The 21,350-nt window shown below is 38.1% G+C and overlaps 1 protein-coding gene across 8 annotated transcripts in view; it reads right to left on the bottom strand.

Annotated features, from left to right (window-relative positions):
- Positions 1 to 21,350, bottom strand: part of LOC125230196 (6-phosphofructo-2-kinase/fructose-2,6-bisphosphatase) — a 65,492-nt gene that overhangs the window by 805 nt on the left and 43,337 nt on the right. For 3 of the 8 annotated variants that reach the window (XM_048135275.1, XM_048135274.1, XM_048135270.1), the window contains 7 exons: positions 20,279 to 20,439; positions 18,891 to 19,025; positions 15,084 to 15,257; positions 13,582 to 13,677; positions 8,810 to 9,028; positions 7,979 to 8,213; positions 7,460 to 7,587 (listed from right to left, as the gene is read on the bottom strand). In XM_048135275.1, coding sequence (XP_047991232.1) covers positions 7,460 to 7,587; positions 7,979 to 8,213; positions 8,810 to 9,028; positions 13,582 to 13,677; positions 15,084 to 15,257; positions 18,891 to 19,025; positions 20,279 to 20,439 — 1,148 coding nt within the window. Of the gene's footprint in view, positions 1 to 5,762; positions 5,801 to 7,181; positions 7,369 to 7,459; positions 7,588 to 7,978; positions 8,214 to 8,809; positions 9,029 to 13,581; positions 13,678 to 15,083; positions 15,258 to 18,890; positions 19,026 to 20,278; positions 20,440 to 21,350 lie in introns of those variants that run through there. The other 5 variants (XR_007177501.1, XR_007177500.1, XM_048135272.1 and 2 more) reach the window with 5 other exon arrangements.

Below are 21,350 nucleotides of genomic sequence, written 5' to 3' on the forward strand. Positions count from 1 at the left end.
GTACCTAAATGCGTCTTTTGAAGATATTTTATAACAGGAATATACCGAATATATTAGAACTATGATAGCCGTGAAAAGTGGAGATTCTTCTAAGAGCCCTATGTCCCTAGTGAGGGATAACCGTATAAATTTAAAGTTTGGTGACCATACTCCGGACGTAAACGGTTGAAATAGTTCTAAAATGTTCCGTTTAGAAGATATCTTCAAATACCGCATTTAACCCACTAGACGTAAAAGTCCCGGTTGATATTATTATCTAAATTTATCAATTTCTTAATTTTGTCTTCGAGCAAAGTTGAAGCAGAAAGGGCAAAGTTGATGTTTTAAATTTTATTTTAATTATGTAGCTGGGTGAATCGACTTTTTCTTGTCTGTCATTGCCATGCACGCAGGTTTTATGCAAAAATATGCTACTTAAACTATGCAAACATGCATTTTTCCGGTGTTAACAAGCCCGTTCTTTAATTGCCATCCACAAACATGGACTACATGCATGCTTGCATAATTTTGCATAAAACCAGCGTGACTGAGGGGACCGTAAACATGGCAATAACAGACAAGAAAAAGTTGATTCACCCAGCTAGGGTACCTATTTATTACTTGAATTTTTATTAGAATTTGTTTGCCATGCGTATTGTGACAGCTTCATTGTTAATGCCAAAAGTGTTTTTGTTCAATTTAGAAAAGCGCTGTACAGCGGTAGTGCCAATTAGGTGAAAATAAATAAATATAATATTGGAATAAATTTGGTATAAGCAAATGTGGCTACCGACGACAGAACGAATTATCACTTAATATTTTTATATAATTTCGACAAGGTGTGTTTATATTTATACAATCGTTAATGTTTGCTAAGAGAGAGTTAATCTTTGCTATGTTAGGGTTTTAGTCTTAAATAATGATCATAACGGCTTTTACACGATTTTTAGTGATCTACAAAAATAATCATACAATTTGTTTGACAAAATATAAAGTGAGCCGATTATTCTAACAACTTGTATGTCGAATAGTGTCAAATAATATTTTTAAACTACTCAGTCCTCGTGTAAAATTCCATTTACACATATTCCAAAATCTATTTTAAACTTTTATTTTATTTTATTACAAATTCAAAACCAAAATATTGCTTTCGGAACTCGGGAGGATAAGGTAACTATTACGTATATGCATGTCGCTTAGCTTCAAAACTTGGGTAAATCCATTCTGCTATAAGGTTTATTATCATTCAAATCATATTATCCATACTAATCCATACTATCCATATCCATACTTCCATACTAATATTATAAATGCGAAAGTAACTCTGTCTGTCTGTCTGTTACGCTTTCCCGCTTAAACCACGCAACCGATTTTGATGAAATTTGGAACAGACAATCTTTAGACCCTGAGACAGAACATAGGCTACTTTTTATTTCGAAAAAAAGGGATGAAGGGGTTGAAAAAGAGGTTGAAAGTTTGTATGGGATTTCTTAATTTTAAATGATAAAACCATGAAACTTTATATTTTAGCACTTGATAAGAAATCATTAAACATATATTTAAAGTCACATACAGGTCGATCGCGATTATCCATACTAATCCATACTATCCATACTAATATTATAAATGCGAAAGTAACTCTGTCTGTCTGTCTGTTACGCTTTCCCGCTTAAACCACGCAACCGATTTTGATGAAATTTGGAACAGACAATCTTTAGACCCTGAGACAGAACATAGGCTACTTTTTATTTCGAAAAAAAGGGATGAAGGGGTTGAAAAAGAGGTTGAAAGTTTGTATGGGATTTCTTAATTTTAAATGATAAAACCATGAAACTTTATATTTTAGCACTTGATAAGAAATCATTAAACATATATTTAAAGTCACATACAGGTCGATCGCGATTAATTAACATTATTTTTACCTTTAAAATAAACATGGTTAGAAATAAACATTAACTAAAAGCGGGTAGATTATATTTATTTGTCTACCCCGAACATTTATATAAATTAATATCGGGTAGTTTTGTGTTGTTTACATCTCCGGTGACATTTTGCTGGGACGTCAGTCTTCCGCGACCACGGCCAGTGCAACCTGGCCGAAACGTTGGGAAAAAAGGTAAAAATAATGTTAATTAATCGCGTTCGACCTGTATGTGACTTTAAATATGTGTACAAAGCGCGATAACTTAAAGTGTTATATCATTAAACATCTTGATAAGGGATAGGGATAGGGATAGCGATAGGGATAGCGATAGGGATAGCGATAGGGAAAGCGATAGGGATAGCGATAGGGATAGCGATAGGGATAGCGATAGCGATAGCGATAGCGATAGCGATACGGATACGGATAATATGGGTATATCGTTAGCGGGATACGGATAATCGGTCGGCGGTCTCTTACAATCAATGTGCTCTAAGACGATCGTTGTTTGCTTGCTTGAAGATTACGTTTGCGATAAGTATAAGCAAAATGTAAAAAAATGTAAGGGATAATAGAAAAAAGTACTTTTTACCCACCGATCATAGTGTCGAAATACGGGCTATGTGGGATGTTTATAAAGGTTTCCCCAGCGTATATAGAATTACCTACGCTGTGGTCGATGTGCAATATTTCTACAATCATTGCAAGCAAAAGTATTATGTGCAATCGAAATAATCGCAGATAAATATACCTACAGAGAAACCTACGGTCCCTACGGATCCAAATGAAAATCTTAATGAATACTTTTACTACGCGGGCGAAGCCGCGGGTAAAAGCTAGTACTTTTTATATAATCAACCTTAAAGCAGAATGGATTTACCCAGATTTGAAGTTAAGCGACACGTATGTCGTCGGCAGCCAACCATTCGCTTAATTATCTTGCTTATTTAGCAATAAGCAGTGTTCGGATGAACTCAGCTATATCTATTAACAATAAATTAATCTATAAAAACAAAATGTCGGTACAGCACAACCGCCACCCCCGTACAAAGTGGTAACTTAACTTTGTGAGTTTTCTAGTGGTTCCGCCCCAGAATCGTGAGTTCTCAACATGCCATGGCGGGTCTAGTCTATCGGTATACTATTTTACTGCGGGAATTATATGGGCGATGTGGACCGGGATTTAGTTTATTATTTGTACTTGGACACTTTATATTTGTACCTTCTTACATATAAAAATACCGTGGTTTTTATTTGAAATATATGTGTCTAAAGAAAAACAAACTACAGTGATATATATAAAAATTGAATAACATAAAAAAAATTATTGGAGTGATTACTTGGGTCGATAAATAAACTAAAATTTGTCTAAGCTACCATATAGCTAAAAAATGATCTAAATGGACTAGACAATCACCTATTTTCGGCTTCGCATCCTGTTATAAAAGATACCAATTGTTTTGCTGGGGTTTCAAAGCACGTAGGTTATTTAAATTTGTCACACACACACACACACACAACAGGTGGAAAATATTAACATGCAACAAGGGGTCAAAAATCATGATTTTTAGTGTGACGTAATTTATGGATGATCCCTAAAATGACATTTCAGTGATTTTTTTTAAATTAAATATTCTAATTACACAGAAATAAATAAATAAATAAATATTGGAGACACCTTACACAGATCAACTTAGCCCCAAACTAAAGCAAATCTTGTACTATGTGTGCTAAACGACGACATACATACTTAAATAGATAAATACATACTTATATACATAGAAAACATCCATGACTCAGGAACAAATATCTGTGTTCATCACACAAATAAAAGCCCTTACCGGGATTCGAACCCAGGACCGCGGCTTAACAGGCAGGGTCCACCGACTGAGCCAAACCGGTCGTCAAATATAAAAAAATAGTAAAAGATATACGTTGGGTATATGAAATACATCGAAAAAACAATATCCGCAAAAGGCTAATAAAAGTGTACATCTGGAGCATAGCACTATACGGTAGCGAAACGTGGACAATGACACAGCGTGATCGGAAGAGGCTGGAGGCTTTTGAAATGTGGTGCTGGCGTCGAATGGCAAGGATCAGTTGGACTCAAATGAAAACTAACGAAGAGGCTTTAAATATAATAGGAGAAAAAAGAAGTTTGCTGAGAACTATAGATAACAGAAGAGGGAAAATGCTTGGGCACCTGATACGACACGACGAATTCATTAAAAACATAATAGAAGGAAGAATTGAGGCAAGAAGGCAAAGGGGGAGACCAAGGAGAGCGTATATGACCCAAATAAAGGAAAAAATCAACGTTGTGTCGTATCAGGAAGTCAAAAGGAAGGCAGAAGACCGGCACGCATGGAAGTTGCTCCACCGACAAGAGTCCAACTCTTAAATGATTGATGATGATGATATGAAATAAAATAAAAGATCTCCAGTCCACATCGTCCATATATTACAGCTTGACAAAAAACAGTAGTAATTAAAAAGTGGCAACATCGAAGTATCGTCCCGTTTTCTTACTAGCAAACGCTTACTACGCTAGCTCTCCCTATCGCACTTCTGCAGTGGTGCGACGGAGATAGACGTTCCGATCGCCGCGTAGCATCAACGATTGTCACTTTGGCTATGCCGGTTATATTGACTTGAAAGACGAGACTATAATTATAACACTTCGCATATCGCGTATTCTTTGTAAACATTTGCATTGACATTCGCATTCGCTTTAACGAGGAAGTTTTGCGTAATAGATTATCGCAGCATGGGGCCAGTGATTCAAATGTTCAAACCAAAAGATCTATCTTCGCGACAGTGCGCGATGTTGTGAGTGCTGTGTGAAGTTCGTGCTCGGTTTTGAAATAAACAATTTTTACCTAAAAGCGGGTTGATTATTGCTTGGTTTTTGTTTTGGAACATTTATACATATAAATTAATATCTCGTAGTTTTCGCGAATGTTTACATCTCCGTGACATCCCTATGCTGGGACGTCAGTCTTCCGCGTACCACGGCCAGTGCAACCTAAAATAAACGTTGGGAAAAAAGGTAAAAATAATGTTAATTAATCGCGTTCGACCTGTGTGTGACTTTAAATATGGGAGACTATAATTATAAATTGAAATAGATATCATACACGAAAAAACGACAAGGCCCACTGGTGGCCGAGCCGGGAATCGAACCCGGGTCATCAGCTTACGCGGCTAACGTCATTACCGCTAGACCCCGCCCGCCGTGGTACCCGATGAAATTTATCTAGTGTATGTTATCTCTCATAAATATAAATATTATAGGACATTCTTACACAGATTGACTGAGCCCCACGGTAAGCTCAAGAAGGCTTGTGTTGTGGGTACTCAGACAACGATATATATAATATACAAATACTTATATACATAGAAAACATCCATGACTCAGGAACAAATATCTGTGCTCACATCACACAAATAAATGCCCTTACCGGGATTCGAACCCGGGACCGCGGCGTAGCAGGCAGGGTCACTACCGACTGTGCCAGACCGGTCGTCATAAGGCTAGGCGCCTTTTGACCAACTCTAAGGGCCCAGCCACGACATTGGTCTAAGCGCGACAGCAGTGAGCGGCAGCCATACGTGCGAATGAAAAGTCCCATCGCTGTGTCTTGCTTCAATGTATGGGCGCCGCTCACCGCTGTCGCGCTTAGACCAATGTCGTGGCTAAGGGCCATATAAAAAATAATAATAATAAAATAATTTGATGATGATGATTGTTCCCTGGTTGTACGAGACTACAACGTTGCCAGTTTTGAATTTCTACTTTATTTTGGCAGACTGCGCAGAGCTAACTATGCACTGTCATGCGACACAACATATAGCGTACGTGCCCTATATGTCGGTTTTGTCTTCCTCCTCCTCGCCCTGTTAGGAATAAAACTTACATTACATTTACAATATTCATATTACCATGTTGTAACAATTATTTTGTTTGTTTACGTTGTTCACATAAAACAAATCTAAAAGCTCGACCACACATGCGCGTTTAGAGAGCGTAGGCGGAGCGCAATGAAAGCGGTGCGCCGGATGAACGTTGGCGTTGCGCCCAGCGAGAACTAACGAGCGCGGATTGCGAGCGGAATGCGAGCGGAACGCCAGCGTTCGTCCGGCGCACCGCTATCATTGTGCTCCGCTAACGCTACGCTATCAAAACGCTTTATGTGTGGCGGAGGCCTAAAAGTGCGGTAAACTGGTGAGTGTAGAAATTTTGTTGTTACCAATAAAGACAATAGTATAAAAATTTTAGTAATTTGACAAGAAAATATGGCCTTCCACCACAGTTCTCATGTTTCGGCACTGGTCCCACCGCGAGCTAGTAAGCTATGAGCTATCGGCTATAAAAACGAACAAAAGATTAGCACTCCCGTGCAAATAAAAGAGACACGGCGATATTGATAGCTCACGGCGAGTAACTAACTATATGCATCGCCGTCTCTCTTTTATTTTATCTTTTATTCGCTTTTATAGCCAATAGATCATAGACATCATAGTTTACGAGCTCGCGGTGGGACCAGTGCCTTCCTTTGAAATAAGGACGAATCACACGAATTTCTGTTGGAATGAACGTCATTAAGCTACTTACTTAGTTTGGCAAAAAAAACCAGTAGAAATGGAACAATTTTTTTTATTTACGTAGGGCAGGGACCGTGCGCTTTGGAGGACCTTTCACCTTGTGGTGTAAATTAGAAACTCGAGCTAGACATTTGTGCTGTCTACCACAGGTGCGCGTTCCTTAGGCACTGGTCCCACGTTATCGCTTACTCGGTTTTGATGGAAGAAATACCTTATTAGCGGGGTCCTCGGCCGGGGCAGGATGCTTAGCTGAGCAAAACGCACGCACTGCCTCGGTCGAGGCACGTCTACATAGCACGGCTGTAGCACATTGCCTCGGGACGTGCCTCGCTCTGTGTGGCTGTGGACTCGGCTATTAGAGGGCTTAAAGTTCAGCGAGTCTAGTGTTCATACTCACAGAGGGCTTGGGGCTGTGTGTCGACAGCGTCCACATCCAATGCAACATGCTCTTCACGGCAGCCATACGCGACTGGCGTTAGTTTGATCACCGTATAGTGCTGCCATCTACTGGCGTGGATGAGACATGGTACTCACAGAGGGCTTGGGGCGGTGCGTATCTACCGCGTCTACAGCTAATGCGACGTGTTCTTCATGACATCTATAGGCTACTAGCGTTAGTTTGATCACAGTATAGTGCTGCCATCTACTGGCGTGGATGAGACATGGTACTCACAGAGGGCTTGGGGCGGTGTGTGTCGACGGCGTCCACGGCCAATGCAACATGTTCTTCACGGCAGCCATACGCGACTGGCGTTAGTTTGATCACCGTATAGTGCTGCCACCTACTGGCGTGGATGAGACATGGTACTCACAGAGGGCTTGGGGCGGTGTGTGTCGACGGCGTCCACGGCCAATGCAACATGTTCTTCACGGCAGCCATACGCGACTGGCGTTAGTTTGATCACAGTATAGTGCTGCCATCTACTGGCGTGGACGAGACATGGTACTCACAGAGGGCTTGGGGCGGTGTGTGTCGACGGCGTCCACGGCCAATGCAACATGTTCTTCACGGCAGCCATACGCGACTGGCGTTAGTTTGATCACCGTGTGTAGTGGCACGTGGAGGTAAGGCAGCTCCTCTGCAAACAAATAATCACACAATGATGTAAAATATACGAGATTTCATTATTTTGAATGTGTAGCTTAGCAAAGTACCAGTACACAAGGAATCTAAAAATCGTCAGCAACTAAGCTACTGCTGTCCGTGGTACGCAAACTTTCTTCATCGGCTCGCCAGAAAAAGATATTAGCAGCAACTTATCAGAAAGTCAGGTATTTAATCTACGATAACCTAACTACAAAACTCCCGATTAATTCAACTTTCAAACAAAAAAAACTAGTCTGTTCGGGAGCTACGATGCCACAGACACACACATATAAACAGACATGTCAAACTTATAACACCCCGTTTTTGCGTCGGGGGTTAAAAACTAAAAGAAGACACAAATGTAATACTTAAAACGAACTCACCAGCAGATTTGTCAAGGAAGTACGCCAGTAGACACCGCATGACCGCCTGATGTGACACCACCAGTACGTTCCCCTGTCTCTCCAACTCCATGATCACAGGTTCGAGTCTCGCCACTAAGTCTTCGTAACTTTCCCCTCGGGGGTATCTGTACGCGAACTTGTTGGCGTCCCGCGCGTTGAAGTCTGAAGGGTACTTTTCTTGGATCTCGGCGTAGGTCATCTCTTCGCAGATGCCCTGAGGGGTAAAATATATTGAATAAGATGATAGGGTATTACAAAAGGATATAATTAACAATCGGTGTATAAGTTACATTGTGTTTTAAGTAATTTGGTGGAGGGATATTATTCCAGCATTTAGTCGCGAGATATCGGAAACAGTGAAGCCCTCAATTTTATGTTAGCACGTCACAAATACGACGTCGATACACGTAATCGTGTTATATCCAGGGCGTCAATGTACCTCCTTAGACTTAGACTAATTTACACTCACATCATCAATCTCATTGTTCTCCTTCCACCTTTCCTACGGTGCCTTGACTTCTTTAACCGTCTGTATGGCGCGCCGCATCCACGACGTCCTTACGTGTATGGGATGGGTCCAGGGATGGCCTGGGTGTCAATGTAACGCGCTAATGCGGTGGAACTTAAGACCAACACACACTTACAGCATCGATCTCATTGTGCGCTTCCACCGTACCTGCGGTGCTTTGACGTCTTTAACCGTCTGAATCGCGCGTCGCATCCAGGACGTCCATACACGTAGCCCAGGGATGGCCTGGGCGTCGATATAGCGAGCCAAGGCGTTGGAACTTAAGACTAACACACACTTACAGCATCGATCTCATTAAGCGCCTTCCACCTTTCCTGCGGTGCCTTGACGTCTTTAACCGTCTGTATGGCGCGTCGCATCCACGACGTCCATACACGTAGCCCAGGGATGGCCTGGGCGTCGATGTAGCGCGCTAGGGCGCTGGCGTATTGCGTGCCGCGGGGAGAGAGAGCGCTGTCGCCTCCGATACGGCCGACGATGTTGTGCATGCTTTCACCGTGCTAGAAATCAAAATTTGAAATCTTCACACAACTTTTTAATGACAGGAAATCTAAAGTAGAAAACGATATTTTGAGACGATATTGCAACAACTTGACATATAACATAATATGATTTAAAACAGGATTTAAAACATTGGCCCACCACTATACCAACTAGGGATTGCAGTACCGGTACTGTTTTAAAGAACCGGGATTTTCGGTACCGAAGCAATATGGAACCGGGATTTCCCGGGACTTTCGGTACTTTCGGGACTGATCTAATTTTTTCGCTTTTTCAAATAAAACAACATATTTTTTTTGCATTTTACGTCTTTTATTATTATATTACCATAACCGAACCGCACCGGATTAGCTCGGCGTATTATTTTATCTGCCTTTTTTTATTTCGTAGTCATTTTCATAGTGAGATTATACCGTGCAACAACAACAAAAAATCGTGAAGAATTCTGCCAAAACCCGACTATCTGGCAACCATAGGCACCAATGGTTACCGTTGCAATACATTGCTCCGATTAAGCGATCTGCCATTACTGGGAGAAGTTTAATCGCTTAGTAAAAGAAATAAGACAAATACTATTAAAGAAATATAATAATTGATTATAGACCGGCAGTAAAACCTCACAAAATTCCCCAAACATATAATTTGAATCAAAGAATATAAACTAAAGGAAACAAAACATTTGAAATGGTGCACTATTTTTTTGCTAGTCAGAGGGACCGTTCTCGAGAAAATTAGTCATTTTCTGGAAATTTCTGTGGAATACCGTAATATCACAATATATGTAAACATTTTTTTAAAGTTAAGCAACTTTATAGCAGTTATCATTAAAAGTTAGACATAAGCCATTGCCGGCTTTTTTTCTAGACCTACATTTATGTATCAGAGCGACAATTCGACCATACATTATTTTCTTATAAGTCGATAGTACGGGCAGGGTTTTTGATTGAAGCTTATAAGCAGTGTGATTTTTACCGACTTTTAGCACAAATATACACACAGTCATGTTTTAATAATCAATTTATAATAAAAAAAACCTTAAACATTCCTCCAGAATCACTCTATTCGTACATAGGTGAAAAACGCATAAATATCCCTTTAGTAGTTTTTGAGTCTATCACAAAATTAGCGAACACAGTTTTATAACATGCAGAGAAATTAGTCAAATGAGATTGAGAGAGAAAAAATAAATACACAAATTAATATAACAAACTTTTACCAAAAATACAAAACTCGACTAACTGAACTGGCTAGTGGGGCTAGTTAGGGTATCGCGGTGGCTACGGCTGCCAGGTTGCCTGCCAAACGCTATTAAATAGTGATTAAGCGCGTGTTCCTGTACCTATGCCTATTTTTTAACTGTTTAAATAATATAAACAGAAATAAATAAATTTTGTCGCAAAAATGTCACTTAAAAAATATTTCCCGAAAGTACCGGGATTTTTCAAGTTGATTTCCCGGTTCTTTGCTTGGTCAAAAATCCCGGGAATTCCCGGTACTTTCGGTACCGGTATTTCCCGGGAGCAAACCCTAGTTGAGAGAGTTGGCAGAATAATGAGTAACATTTGGTAAGCATCGATTACTCAGTTGGAAGAAAATAGGTCAAAGTTCGAGAGCAGTAAAGAATCTTCTTTGAGCCGGATTTCGCTTAGGTCGCACGGTCCGATTGACTAGTCCGATCAATCGAAATACGAATATTTTTTTTCCTGTTGGCTTGATTGATCGGACTGTAAGGACTTTTCAAATCCTGTCAGTCCTACTATCGGAGTAATGGGATTTTAAGAGTTCGTCTAGTTCGATCGATCGAACCACGAGGTCGTTTTTTCTTCCTGTTGGATCGATTGATCGGACATAACTGTAGACTTGATATTTTGCTAAGTCCGGATGACACATAAAAGTTATCTAATCTTAACTCATTACTAGACACTGCCATCCCATTCACGAAAATGGCTAAGTCTTGATATCAAAAAAACCTTAATAGGCGAGACGACTAAAAAAAACTAATTAATGCGTCAGTTTGATTATCAAAGAATTTTAGACACGTATTTTTTCTTTTTTCTCGTAAACGAAAAATGACGACGGTACAGTGCGTTGAAGTTTCGCGTGACGTCACGGGTAGGTACAATCTTTACTTAGAAGTGACGTCACAAGCCCCCACTCCGGCACTTTGATGCTATATATCTTTGTATTTTTTCATTAATTAGAAAACGCGAAAAATATGTGTTCAGTATTTTTGGACGATCTAACTGACGGACTAAACAGAATGCCATTTTTTTATGTAGTCGTCATCCCTATTAGCGAGAAAGTCTAATAAATGGTAAACTTTACACGTCACAAATAGTCGTCTCATTAGATGGGACTGCTTAAGGCTGGTTTTAGTGTCACGCGGACCGACCGCGCGGAGCGATCCGCACGACCAATTTGTATGAAGTTAATAAATTCTAAAACGCTCCCTGAGCTTAATACATGAGCAATTCCCTCGGTAACAAAAAAGGAAAGTTTCATACAAACTACCTAGGACATTTTGGGAAATCTAGTGGATCTATTGAACCCCTATTGAAACCGGGTGGCAATAAAACAAATCCACAACATTATAGACCCATAGCACTTTTGCCAGCAATCTCAAAAATATTTGAAAAGGCTATGATAAACCGAGTTTACAATTTTTTTGAAAAATTCTGCGTCCTTGATAAGAACCAGTTCGGTTTCAGAAAGCGTCATTCCACTACACTAGCGGTTTACAATTATACTCAGGAAATCCTAAATAATCTAGACCAAAAATACTACGGCGTAGGATTTCTCCTTGATATGACTAAAGCGTATGATCGAGTCTCACATAAAATTCTACTAACAAAATTAAGCGGCATGGGCATTCGCGGAAACGCATATATGTGGTTTAAGTCATATTTGGAAAATCGTAGTCAATACGTACAGACTAAATATTTCTGCGCGGATTCAGGGAAGTCAAAGACGTCTCATCTAATATACGAAATATTACTTGTTCTATACCCCAAGGTAGTGTTGCCGGGTGTATATTATTTCTGGCCTACATCAACGACCTGCCTAAAATATTAGATGCCACTTGTATAATGTTTGCGGATGACGTATCCATATTATTCAGTTGCACAAACAGCGCAGAGTGCAATGAACGTTTGCAGGAAATATCTCGCGATATCCAAAACTGGCTCGACGATCATAATTTGGAAATAAATCTTAAAAAGACTAAAATAATCCAATTCAAACCACCGCAAAAAAAGTCGTTGGATATGGAATTACAAATTAATAACACAGCCATTGAGGAAGTAACTGAATTTAATTTATTGGGAATAAAAATTGATACTAGCTTAAATTGGAAGTCTCATATCCAGCATGTTAAAGCAAAATTATCGAGATTCGTGTACGCCCTTAGAATCCTCAAGATAAATACAAACTATGAAACGGCTTTGTCAGCATATTATGCGTATGCAAATTCCTGGCTAAAATATGCAATAATCCTCTGGGGGGCTAGCACGGACGTAAGTCAGCTCTTTGTGATGCAAAAAGAATGTTTACGAATCCTCACTAACACGCGAATCCCAAGTAGCTGCCAGGCACTATTTAAACAACATAAAATATTAACCCTACCAAGTATATACATTATGGAGGCGGCTATGTTCGTAAGAAAAAATACTAACTTATTCCCATTGCAACAAATCACCTCGAACCGACGTAATAATAAACAACAAATTGTAATACCAATTTCAAGACTCGCCATGTATAGAAACGGTCCATACTGTCGATGCGCAATCATAGTAAACAAGCTACCCGAACAGTTAAAACAAGAACGCGACGATGCAGTATTCAAAAGTAAACTAAAAAAGCTACTTATCGAGAAGTCGTACTATACGATTGACGAGTTTTTAAGTGACGATTCATTGTTAGAAGGGAATCCATAAAACAGCGTTTATGAGATAAGTAGGTAATATCTTATATTATAATGGAAATGTAAATCTTAATAACATAAAATCATAATAATTATAATTCATTTAAATTGTGACTGAGATTAATAAATTAGCCAACATTAATTCATATTGGCAATTATTGAATATGTATACTTATATAATTATTAATTTTGTACTCCCTCTGACATGTTATTAATATTACATCAAAACGCATGAATTAGAAATTGTATAAGTAGGTAATATGTAGACTAGTATATAAGTAAGTACCTCATAAGTACTAACATTATGCGCCCTACCCGGGTGTCATGTACTGACTACCTCAAACTAACACCTTCTGTAATGCACATGACTTTAATGTTAAATAAATAAATGAAATAAATGAAATAAATCTTGCCCAGCATCATGGACTCTATCAGCCTACCATTTTTTATCAAAATCAAAGACGTGATCCAAATGTACAAACTATTCAGGAATTGCTGACATATTAGTCCGGTGTGAATCGCTCCGTGACACTAAAACCAGTCTAACCCTATCCTGGTTTAACCATAATAATAAAGTTATTATTATAAAACTCAATCCAATAACTTAATTCATATTTCTTGAGGAAAACTCACCCTAGTCAAATATATGGTCCGTGGCACTATGTGTATGTTCATCAGGTAGTAGACTATCCGGCTCTGTATGTGTCCTTCATGTTTGTGCACCACTACCTGAGGAGGAAAATATATTAATTTATTAATTAAGAAGTGAAACTTCGCAATGTGGAAATGAAAATAGGAAGGGGTATTTCAAAATTCAAGTTGGCAACACTGAGCGTTAAACGTTCAACGATGTCAATGAGCGATAAACGATTAACGCTGTCAGTTGGAAGTCGCAATAGAAGTTTCACTTCGATAAGATTCACACGGCATATAAAGCTGGGCTGGATTTTACACTTAGGCCCACAAGGCCTGGGCTAAGTTCTACAAGAATTGGTTGCAACCTGTAAAAGCGAACCGGGGAAGCGAAATAATTATTTCCGAAGTGGATTTAAAACGGAAATGTCAATAGTTTACCATGCATTACATTTATTAAAGAAGCTACAATACAACAAAAAATTCAGTGAAATATAAAAGAATACTGAATATCTTTTGTTTTAAAATTATTAAATAAAAACAATAATAGGAGAGATGTCAGAGTACATCTCAGTTTAATTCATTTAAAATTAATTGCAAGTGATTCGCACGTGTGCATACATAATTTCAACTGTTTAGACCCATTCCCTTCAATACCTTGAGAATTTTTTCAGTATTAGTCCTTAAAACTACCAGAGGTTATCCAAAATAAAGCGAGGGTAGATTTTAAGATTATAAGTTAAGGTATGTAGGTATGTATGGCTAATTTCACCAACACCAAAGGGATTGATCATAAAGTTACTTTGAGGTAGCTAAAATACATATAACAAGAAAAAAAAAATGGGGTGGAGTCCCTCCGCGCGGATGAAGTGTAACTTCGTAATATAAGAACATAACCTTAAAACATTCTGTCAAGTGACTGTCACGTTTTTGCGTTTAGTTGCTTCCATATTTTTACCGTTTTAAATATTTTACATTTCTAATTGCTTAAATTATTGAAAAAAAACATAAACTCATAAAATACGGACAAGTTAAAGAGTTTCACTATAAAAATTGTCATATCATCATTGACATCAGACTAGCATTTTTTCAAAATTCGAGTTCGCAACACTGAGCGTTAAACGTTTAACGCTGGCAATTGGAACTGGTAACACTGAGCTAAACGTTTAAAAGAATTTGCGTCGGGATACCATCGGCATCGCGCTGCTCAAAGTAAATGCTCATAGTTACGGAGCGAAACATGTCGAGCGACCTTCGAAAATTTTACGTGAGTTACCAGATTTTATTAGATACGTTTAAAACAGTTGTAAGTCGTATTAGGAGTTTCACTTCAAAAAAATATTTCCGCCTGTCACAAAACATGAATAAACAACAATACACATAAAGCGCACCATGAAATTACCCGTCAATAATCGCATACAATATCATTTTATTTAGGTTAATTTAATTTTTATTTTATGTCATTTAAATGCACCATCCCATCCACCCATTCAGTTCACTACCTTTTTTACCTTCTCTCCCGTGTCGTAGATCTTCATGAAGCTGTAGTCGGACTCCAGGTTCTCCTCCAGCGGCTCGTACTTCTCCTTGTAGTGCTCGATGCGGAGGAGGAAGTCGTTGAGAACGTTGTCCGTGTTCTGTATGTTTGTGTAATCTGGGCTACTCACTTTCACTTCCTGGGGAATGTTAATAAACGTTATAGGAGATTTTTATAGTTATTTGTTATACAAGGGGGCAAAGTTGTATTTTAACGCCGAGTGTGGAATTGAAAAACGAGCAAGTGAAAGTATTCTATAGTTGAACCACGAGCGAAGCGAGTGGTTCGAGAATAGAATCCTGAACTTGCGAGTTTTTTAACACACGAGAAGTAAAATACATTTGCACCCGAGTGTAACACAAAACTTTTCCCCTCACTATAACGAGGAAACTACAACGCAAAAAATGTGTTTATCACTGCTTCCAGTAGTTCCACAGGTGGTAAATCATCTTTATTACTAGATTCACCTACTTTTATAAATTTTAAAGCAGTTAATTTGACTTTATTCAAGGTCAAATTACTTTACCCACTAGTGGATAAAATGCGTTTTTACCCGCTGGTATTAAAGGACAAAACACGTGTTTCCGAGCTAGTGAGGGGAAAAATAAATTTCATAAAAATACAGAGTTTTTGGAAAGAAAAACGGTACCACGGCACACCTCGGACACTGGCGATCAAATATATGAAAGAGGCGCGTTCCTAGCACACAGTCTAAGCTCGTGTAGGTGAACGCGTACTATGGTTGTATGAGTGAAATATGACAGGTTGACTGTTCGCGTTTTTGACAGGCGGTAACTGTGAGGTAACCGAGAGGGGGTGGGCGGAACTTTCAGCGGGGAGCGGGAGTGGCCATACTGTACGATAGTACTCTTTTTTATACTGTGACCACGGTACTGATTAAAGATCTAGTACATAGGTACTAGAGCTAGTACATAGGTACAGGAATAGAGCTATGTCTGACTATTTCAGTAAATGGTGTGCTTCATGAGACTGTCCAGCACATAAGATTATTTAAATCCTGGATTACGGTTTGTTACAACCAAATTGTATAATACTATATTCATAAAACGTCGCAATGCCAAATCTAGATTAGTCTCATAATGTCTAAAACTTGAAATGACTTAAACCTACTTCTCAAATTACCGTATTCTCAAAATGTCTAAAAGTCAAATTAACTTAAAACCAAAACTTTCACTTTCTCAAAATGCCTAAAATGCAGTACCTATCCATGAAAACTGTATTATTACAGTTTTTCATAAATAGTTAGCATTAATTAACTAAATTTTTATTTTTATTTATTTTATTTATTGGTATTTAGGACAACAACAGCCGTAAATATATAACTTACATAGGTATTTTTACATAGTCTTAGGCCAATAACAGTTATCCGTTGAGTGAAAAGTATTATACACAATATGTTACTAAAAAAAATAATTGTGTTACATATTTAAAATTACAGTGAAAATGTGCAAGCCACACAGAAAACAGTGAACTGATGAAACAATACATACAACGAAAAGTGAAGTTAGAGGTCGATACACAGGTTAAATATTACCCTACCTTAATAATATTTTATTTAATCTATGATAATATTTATAGATACTTGAATTTAGCGATTATAAATAATTCTTATACTCACGCTTATACCCAAGGATCACTATATTACGCAGATTAAGCTCTTGTAAGAAATGACTATTGTTCTACTTTTTTTTTATATACCCTTCCATATTATAAGTGATAAGATACCAAGATATATCGTCTTTCCAAGCCCAAACACAAAATACCTCTTACTTTATAATGAATTACATTTTTTTTTATCTGTTATTTTTCAATAATAATATTTTTTTTTTATACTACGTCGGTGGCAAACAAGCATACGGCCATATATTTAATACGTCATTTTTAAATTTATTTTTAGTGCCATTAAAAGGATCTGTTGAGTCGAATTCCTGGTTATAAAGATGCGGAATACGAGATAGTACAGCATTTGACCCGTAGTTAGTAGAATGTAGTGGGACTTGAAATAGCGTGGTATTCCTAGTGCGACGTTTAGGAACCCGAAAAAGTATACCAGATAATAGCTCAGGGCAATCAAGACGGTTTCGAACTATATCAAAGAGGAAGTTCATATCAGCTAATTTACGTCTATTTTCAAGTGTGAGAAGGTTGTATTCCTGGCAGCTGTCAGAGTAAGAGGCAAATGAATTATTAAATTTGTAATTACTAAATAAATAAATACTAAAGTTAATAATAAAACTCAGTGCAAGGAATATAATGTACAATGTAAATACAATTTTAGGTATTCTGAAAAAGTGTCATTTTGAATTTTGGTTATTATGAAACTAATACATTTTGGATATTGGATGTAATAGGCCAATGTCATTTTGGCATTTTGGTGTACTTAAAATTGGTATTTTTACAATTTTAGACATTTTACTACCCATCCGTTTTAACATTGCGACATTATACGAACATGGTATTATAAAATTTTGTTGTACCGAACCGTAATCAAATCCTGCTTAAAACCTTCGGTCTATAATTTTTCTTGGTCCATGGTTTCAATCTTAAAATTACATACATACAATCACGCCTGTATCCCATAAAGGGGTAGGCAGAGCACATGAAACTACTAAAGCTTCAGTGCCACTCTTGGCACATAAGGCGTTAAAAGAAAACGAAACTGTGGCATTGCAGTGACAGGTTGCCAGCCTCTCGCCTACACCACAATTTAACCCATATCCCATAGTCGCCTTCTACGACACCCACGGGAAGAAAGGGGGTGGTGGGGGTGGTGAAATCTTAAAATTGTTTATAAATAATACAAATCCAATTAGTCTCTGAACGCTTTACTCCATACATACCTAATACAACCGATAGTATAAATAATGATCCATAAAGGAACCTTATACTCACGAGATACGGTGTACGGTCAATAGGCTAGTTTCCTACTAGTCAAATCAGCTTCTTTTTATGAACTGTCAAAACGATTTGCTAATATGGAATTACTATGAAATACTGAGGAGTGACGTCACGGTCAATTCATTTACTTTATATGTTTCTCTTTGACTTATTAAATAGAAATTATTTTAAAAATAACTACTGCCCATATTTTTCTTCTAATTATGTGGTGCTTTATTTCGTGCACTGCATAAAGTATTTTATTTTAAGTATAGGAAACTAGCCTATTACCTAGGTGATACTGATAATGGGTCAAACAGATTTTAATGTATGGGTAATTGGTTATATCTCTCCTGTGGACATTACAAAAGTTAAGAAAATCTAGTGGTAATTTTTAGACGACATTCTAATGACGGGAAACATTTTTTTAGTTCTTGACACTCAAATAGGAAAAACGGGATACGAATGTACCAGAGTCGTTAACTTTTATAATATTGTCCACAGAAGTGACGTTTTTACTAAATCTTTTTGACCCTAATACTTACAGTTGTTTACTTGTTTAGTGCAAATCCGTATGTATTTGATCCGTGTGTAGGTGATTGCAATCGATGTTGACGTAACGACTTATCGATAGACAGCGTGGAAAGTTCCTCATGTCAACTGGGTTTATTTTATTTCAGTGCAAGTCTTCTTGTCATCTAAACAAATACTATCTGATATGTATTTTCAGACTATTTCGATAGGTGATGGACAAATTCGTTAAAATAAATGTACCAAGGGTACATAAATGTAAAACGGGTACCACGATGTCGCTACTTATACATCCTACGTCGACCAGCACAGGGCCATCTAGCGAACACTTTACGCAACTCACCATAATGTTTTGCTCAATAATGCGAGGGTCATCACAGATGGATTCAACGAAGAACAGTTTGAATCCCATCTCGTGTACTACGATGTCGCGGATCATGCGCCTGCGCTCCCGCGTTGAATTCGTCGCGTCGAACACCTGTAACGTATACCATAAATTAGAATACAGTAAATTTAAAGACTAAAAAGGAAAAAAGATACCTCGAGACTGCTTCTCAAAAAACGGAGTGTTAAACTGGTTAAATTGTAGAGATGAGTCATAATTTCATAAATGTCACGTTTTTGAAAATGCATAAAGTTTAGGTCATTGCACTGCCACTGTTTTTTGATTAACAATGTGTGCAGGATGTGATAAAAACCCTTGTTCCTCGTAGATAACCAAGTTTTCTACGAGGGAAAAAAAATCCCATTTCATAACCGTGATAAAAAATTGCAAAAAATAATGGTTTTCTACGAAGAAAACAAAAATCCTATTTCATAACCCAGTTAGCTAAGATACGTCAAACTTAGTTTTCTACGAGGAACAAGGGGATAAAGAAAAACGGTTACTACTCTTACGATACGTCAACCCGATCCGATTTAGAGGCTGATCACATTTCTATTGATAACACATGTTAGATACAGGCATCTATGTAGCTATACAGATACACCTGTATGCATCATGTCACAACTTGTAGATGTAGTGTAGGGACGCCTGGCCGGAAACAGGCGGGCTGTCGATCACTGATGCGTTCATTCAGCCCAATCCCCTGGAGTTGGAGCTGCAGGTTACTGTCCCGGCTGCCCTCTCACACTTCTAGGTCACAACTTACAATCTACTGCTGCTTACAGTTTTAAAACTTAAAAGGCTTTTTCCAGTTTTGCCATGTTCTACGTACCGCAAGTTCTTCTCTTTTGACTAGCCACTCGGAGACGTCTTTTAAATTGTCCAACGGGCACTGCTGCCTAATCGCCACGGCCTCTTTGTTATCTGCTCTTGAAGTACCTGAGCCATTTTTTCAAAATTGTCCACCCCACTTTTTTTGTAACATGGGTATTTTTTACGCGATCCATACTCAGAATCGCGAGGTCTTTCGATCCTGACAGGAGAAAAGAATGTCCCAAGCCCAAGACTTCCATACATTTTTCAAACCTTCCATTCCATTACCACCATACAAATGGTATCGGAATGAAAAAAAAACTTGGGACACTTTTTTTTTCTTATTAGAATTGAAAGAGCTCGCGATTCTGAGTGAAACAACATAAAAATTTCCAAAGTCAAAAAAGTGGGAGGGAATAACGTTGAAAACCACGTGATCCACCTACCAGTTTAACTTGTATATGGGTGAATCAACTTTTTCTTGCCTGTTATTGCCATGGATAATAGTAACACTATATTCTTACTATACTTACCGCGACCTCACCCCCTTTGACTAGCCACTCGCAAACGTCTTTTAAAGCGTCCAGCGCGCACTGCTGTCTAATCGCCATGGCCTCTTTGTTATCTGCTCTGAAGAACTCGTGTGACGTGTATGCGCTCGTGGCATGCCGCCGGTACTCGCCTAGGTTGAATACTGGAAAAGAAAAGTTTATTTTAGATAAAATTAACTTTAAAATGCGCACATGGTGCCCCATTCGGTTTTCCTTGCAGAGAGTAAAATTAACCCTTTATTCTTGTGCACCGCTTTAGAACACATTGTATTTATACACGGTGTAACATGCATGAGGAAACTGAAAAATTTTAACTACGCATTTTTGAAGGCAAAATTCGTAAATAAACTTAAAAATAAACTTATGCTTGAAGCGTATTACACTGTTGACGAATTTTTCAACGACGTGCACTCTTGAACTGGTTCACTATACCAACCATTTTGAATTATAAAATTGAAATGTATCTTCGACAGCATGTTTGCATTAACTATGTAAGTTATAAGTGCCGACTGTAGACACTTAATAACAAAAAATAACAAAGAAGAATGTATTTATATGTAATTTTGTTGACATGTAAAACTATGTTTGATAAAGGAATAAATGAATGAATGAATGAATGAATGATAGGGATAGCGATAGGGATAGCGATGTCACTACATAGTATAAAACAAAGTCGCTTTCTCTGTCCCTATGTCCCTTTGTATGCTTAAATCTTTGAAACTACGCAACGGATTTTGATGCGGTTTTTTTTAATAGATAGAGTGATTCAAGAGGAAGGTTTATATGTATAATAACATCCATTACATAGTGGAGAAGTACTGTTATTTTTGAGGTTTCTAATGTGATGTCGTAAATAATTACATGCGGGTAAATTATATTTATTTGTCTACCCCGAACATTTATATAAATTAATATCGGGTAGTTTTGTGTTGTTTACATCTCCGGTGACATTTTGCTGGGACGTCAGTCTTCCGCGACCACGGCCAGTGCAACCTGGCCGAAACGTTGGGAAAAAAGGTAAAAATAATGTTAATTAATCGCTTTCGACCTGTAT

The sequence above is a fragment of the Leguminivora glycinivorella genome, chromosome 10 (assembly GCF_023078275.1).
Source record: "Leguminivora glycinivorella isolate SPB_JAAS2020 chromosome 10, LegGlyc_1.1, whole genome shotgun sequence".
NCBI lineage: Eukaryota > Metazoa > Arthropoda > Insecta > Lepidoptera > Tortricidae > Leguminivora > Leguminivora glycinivorella.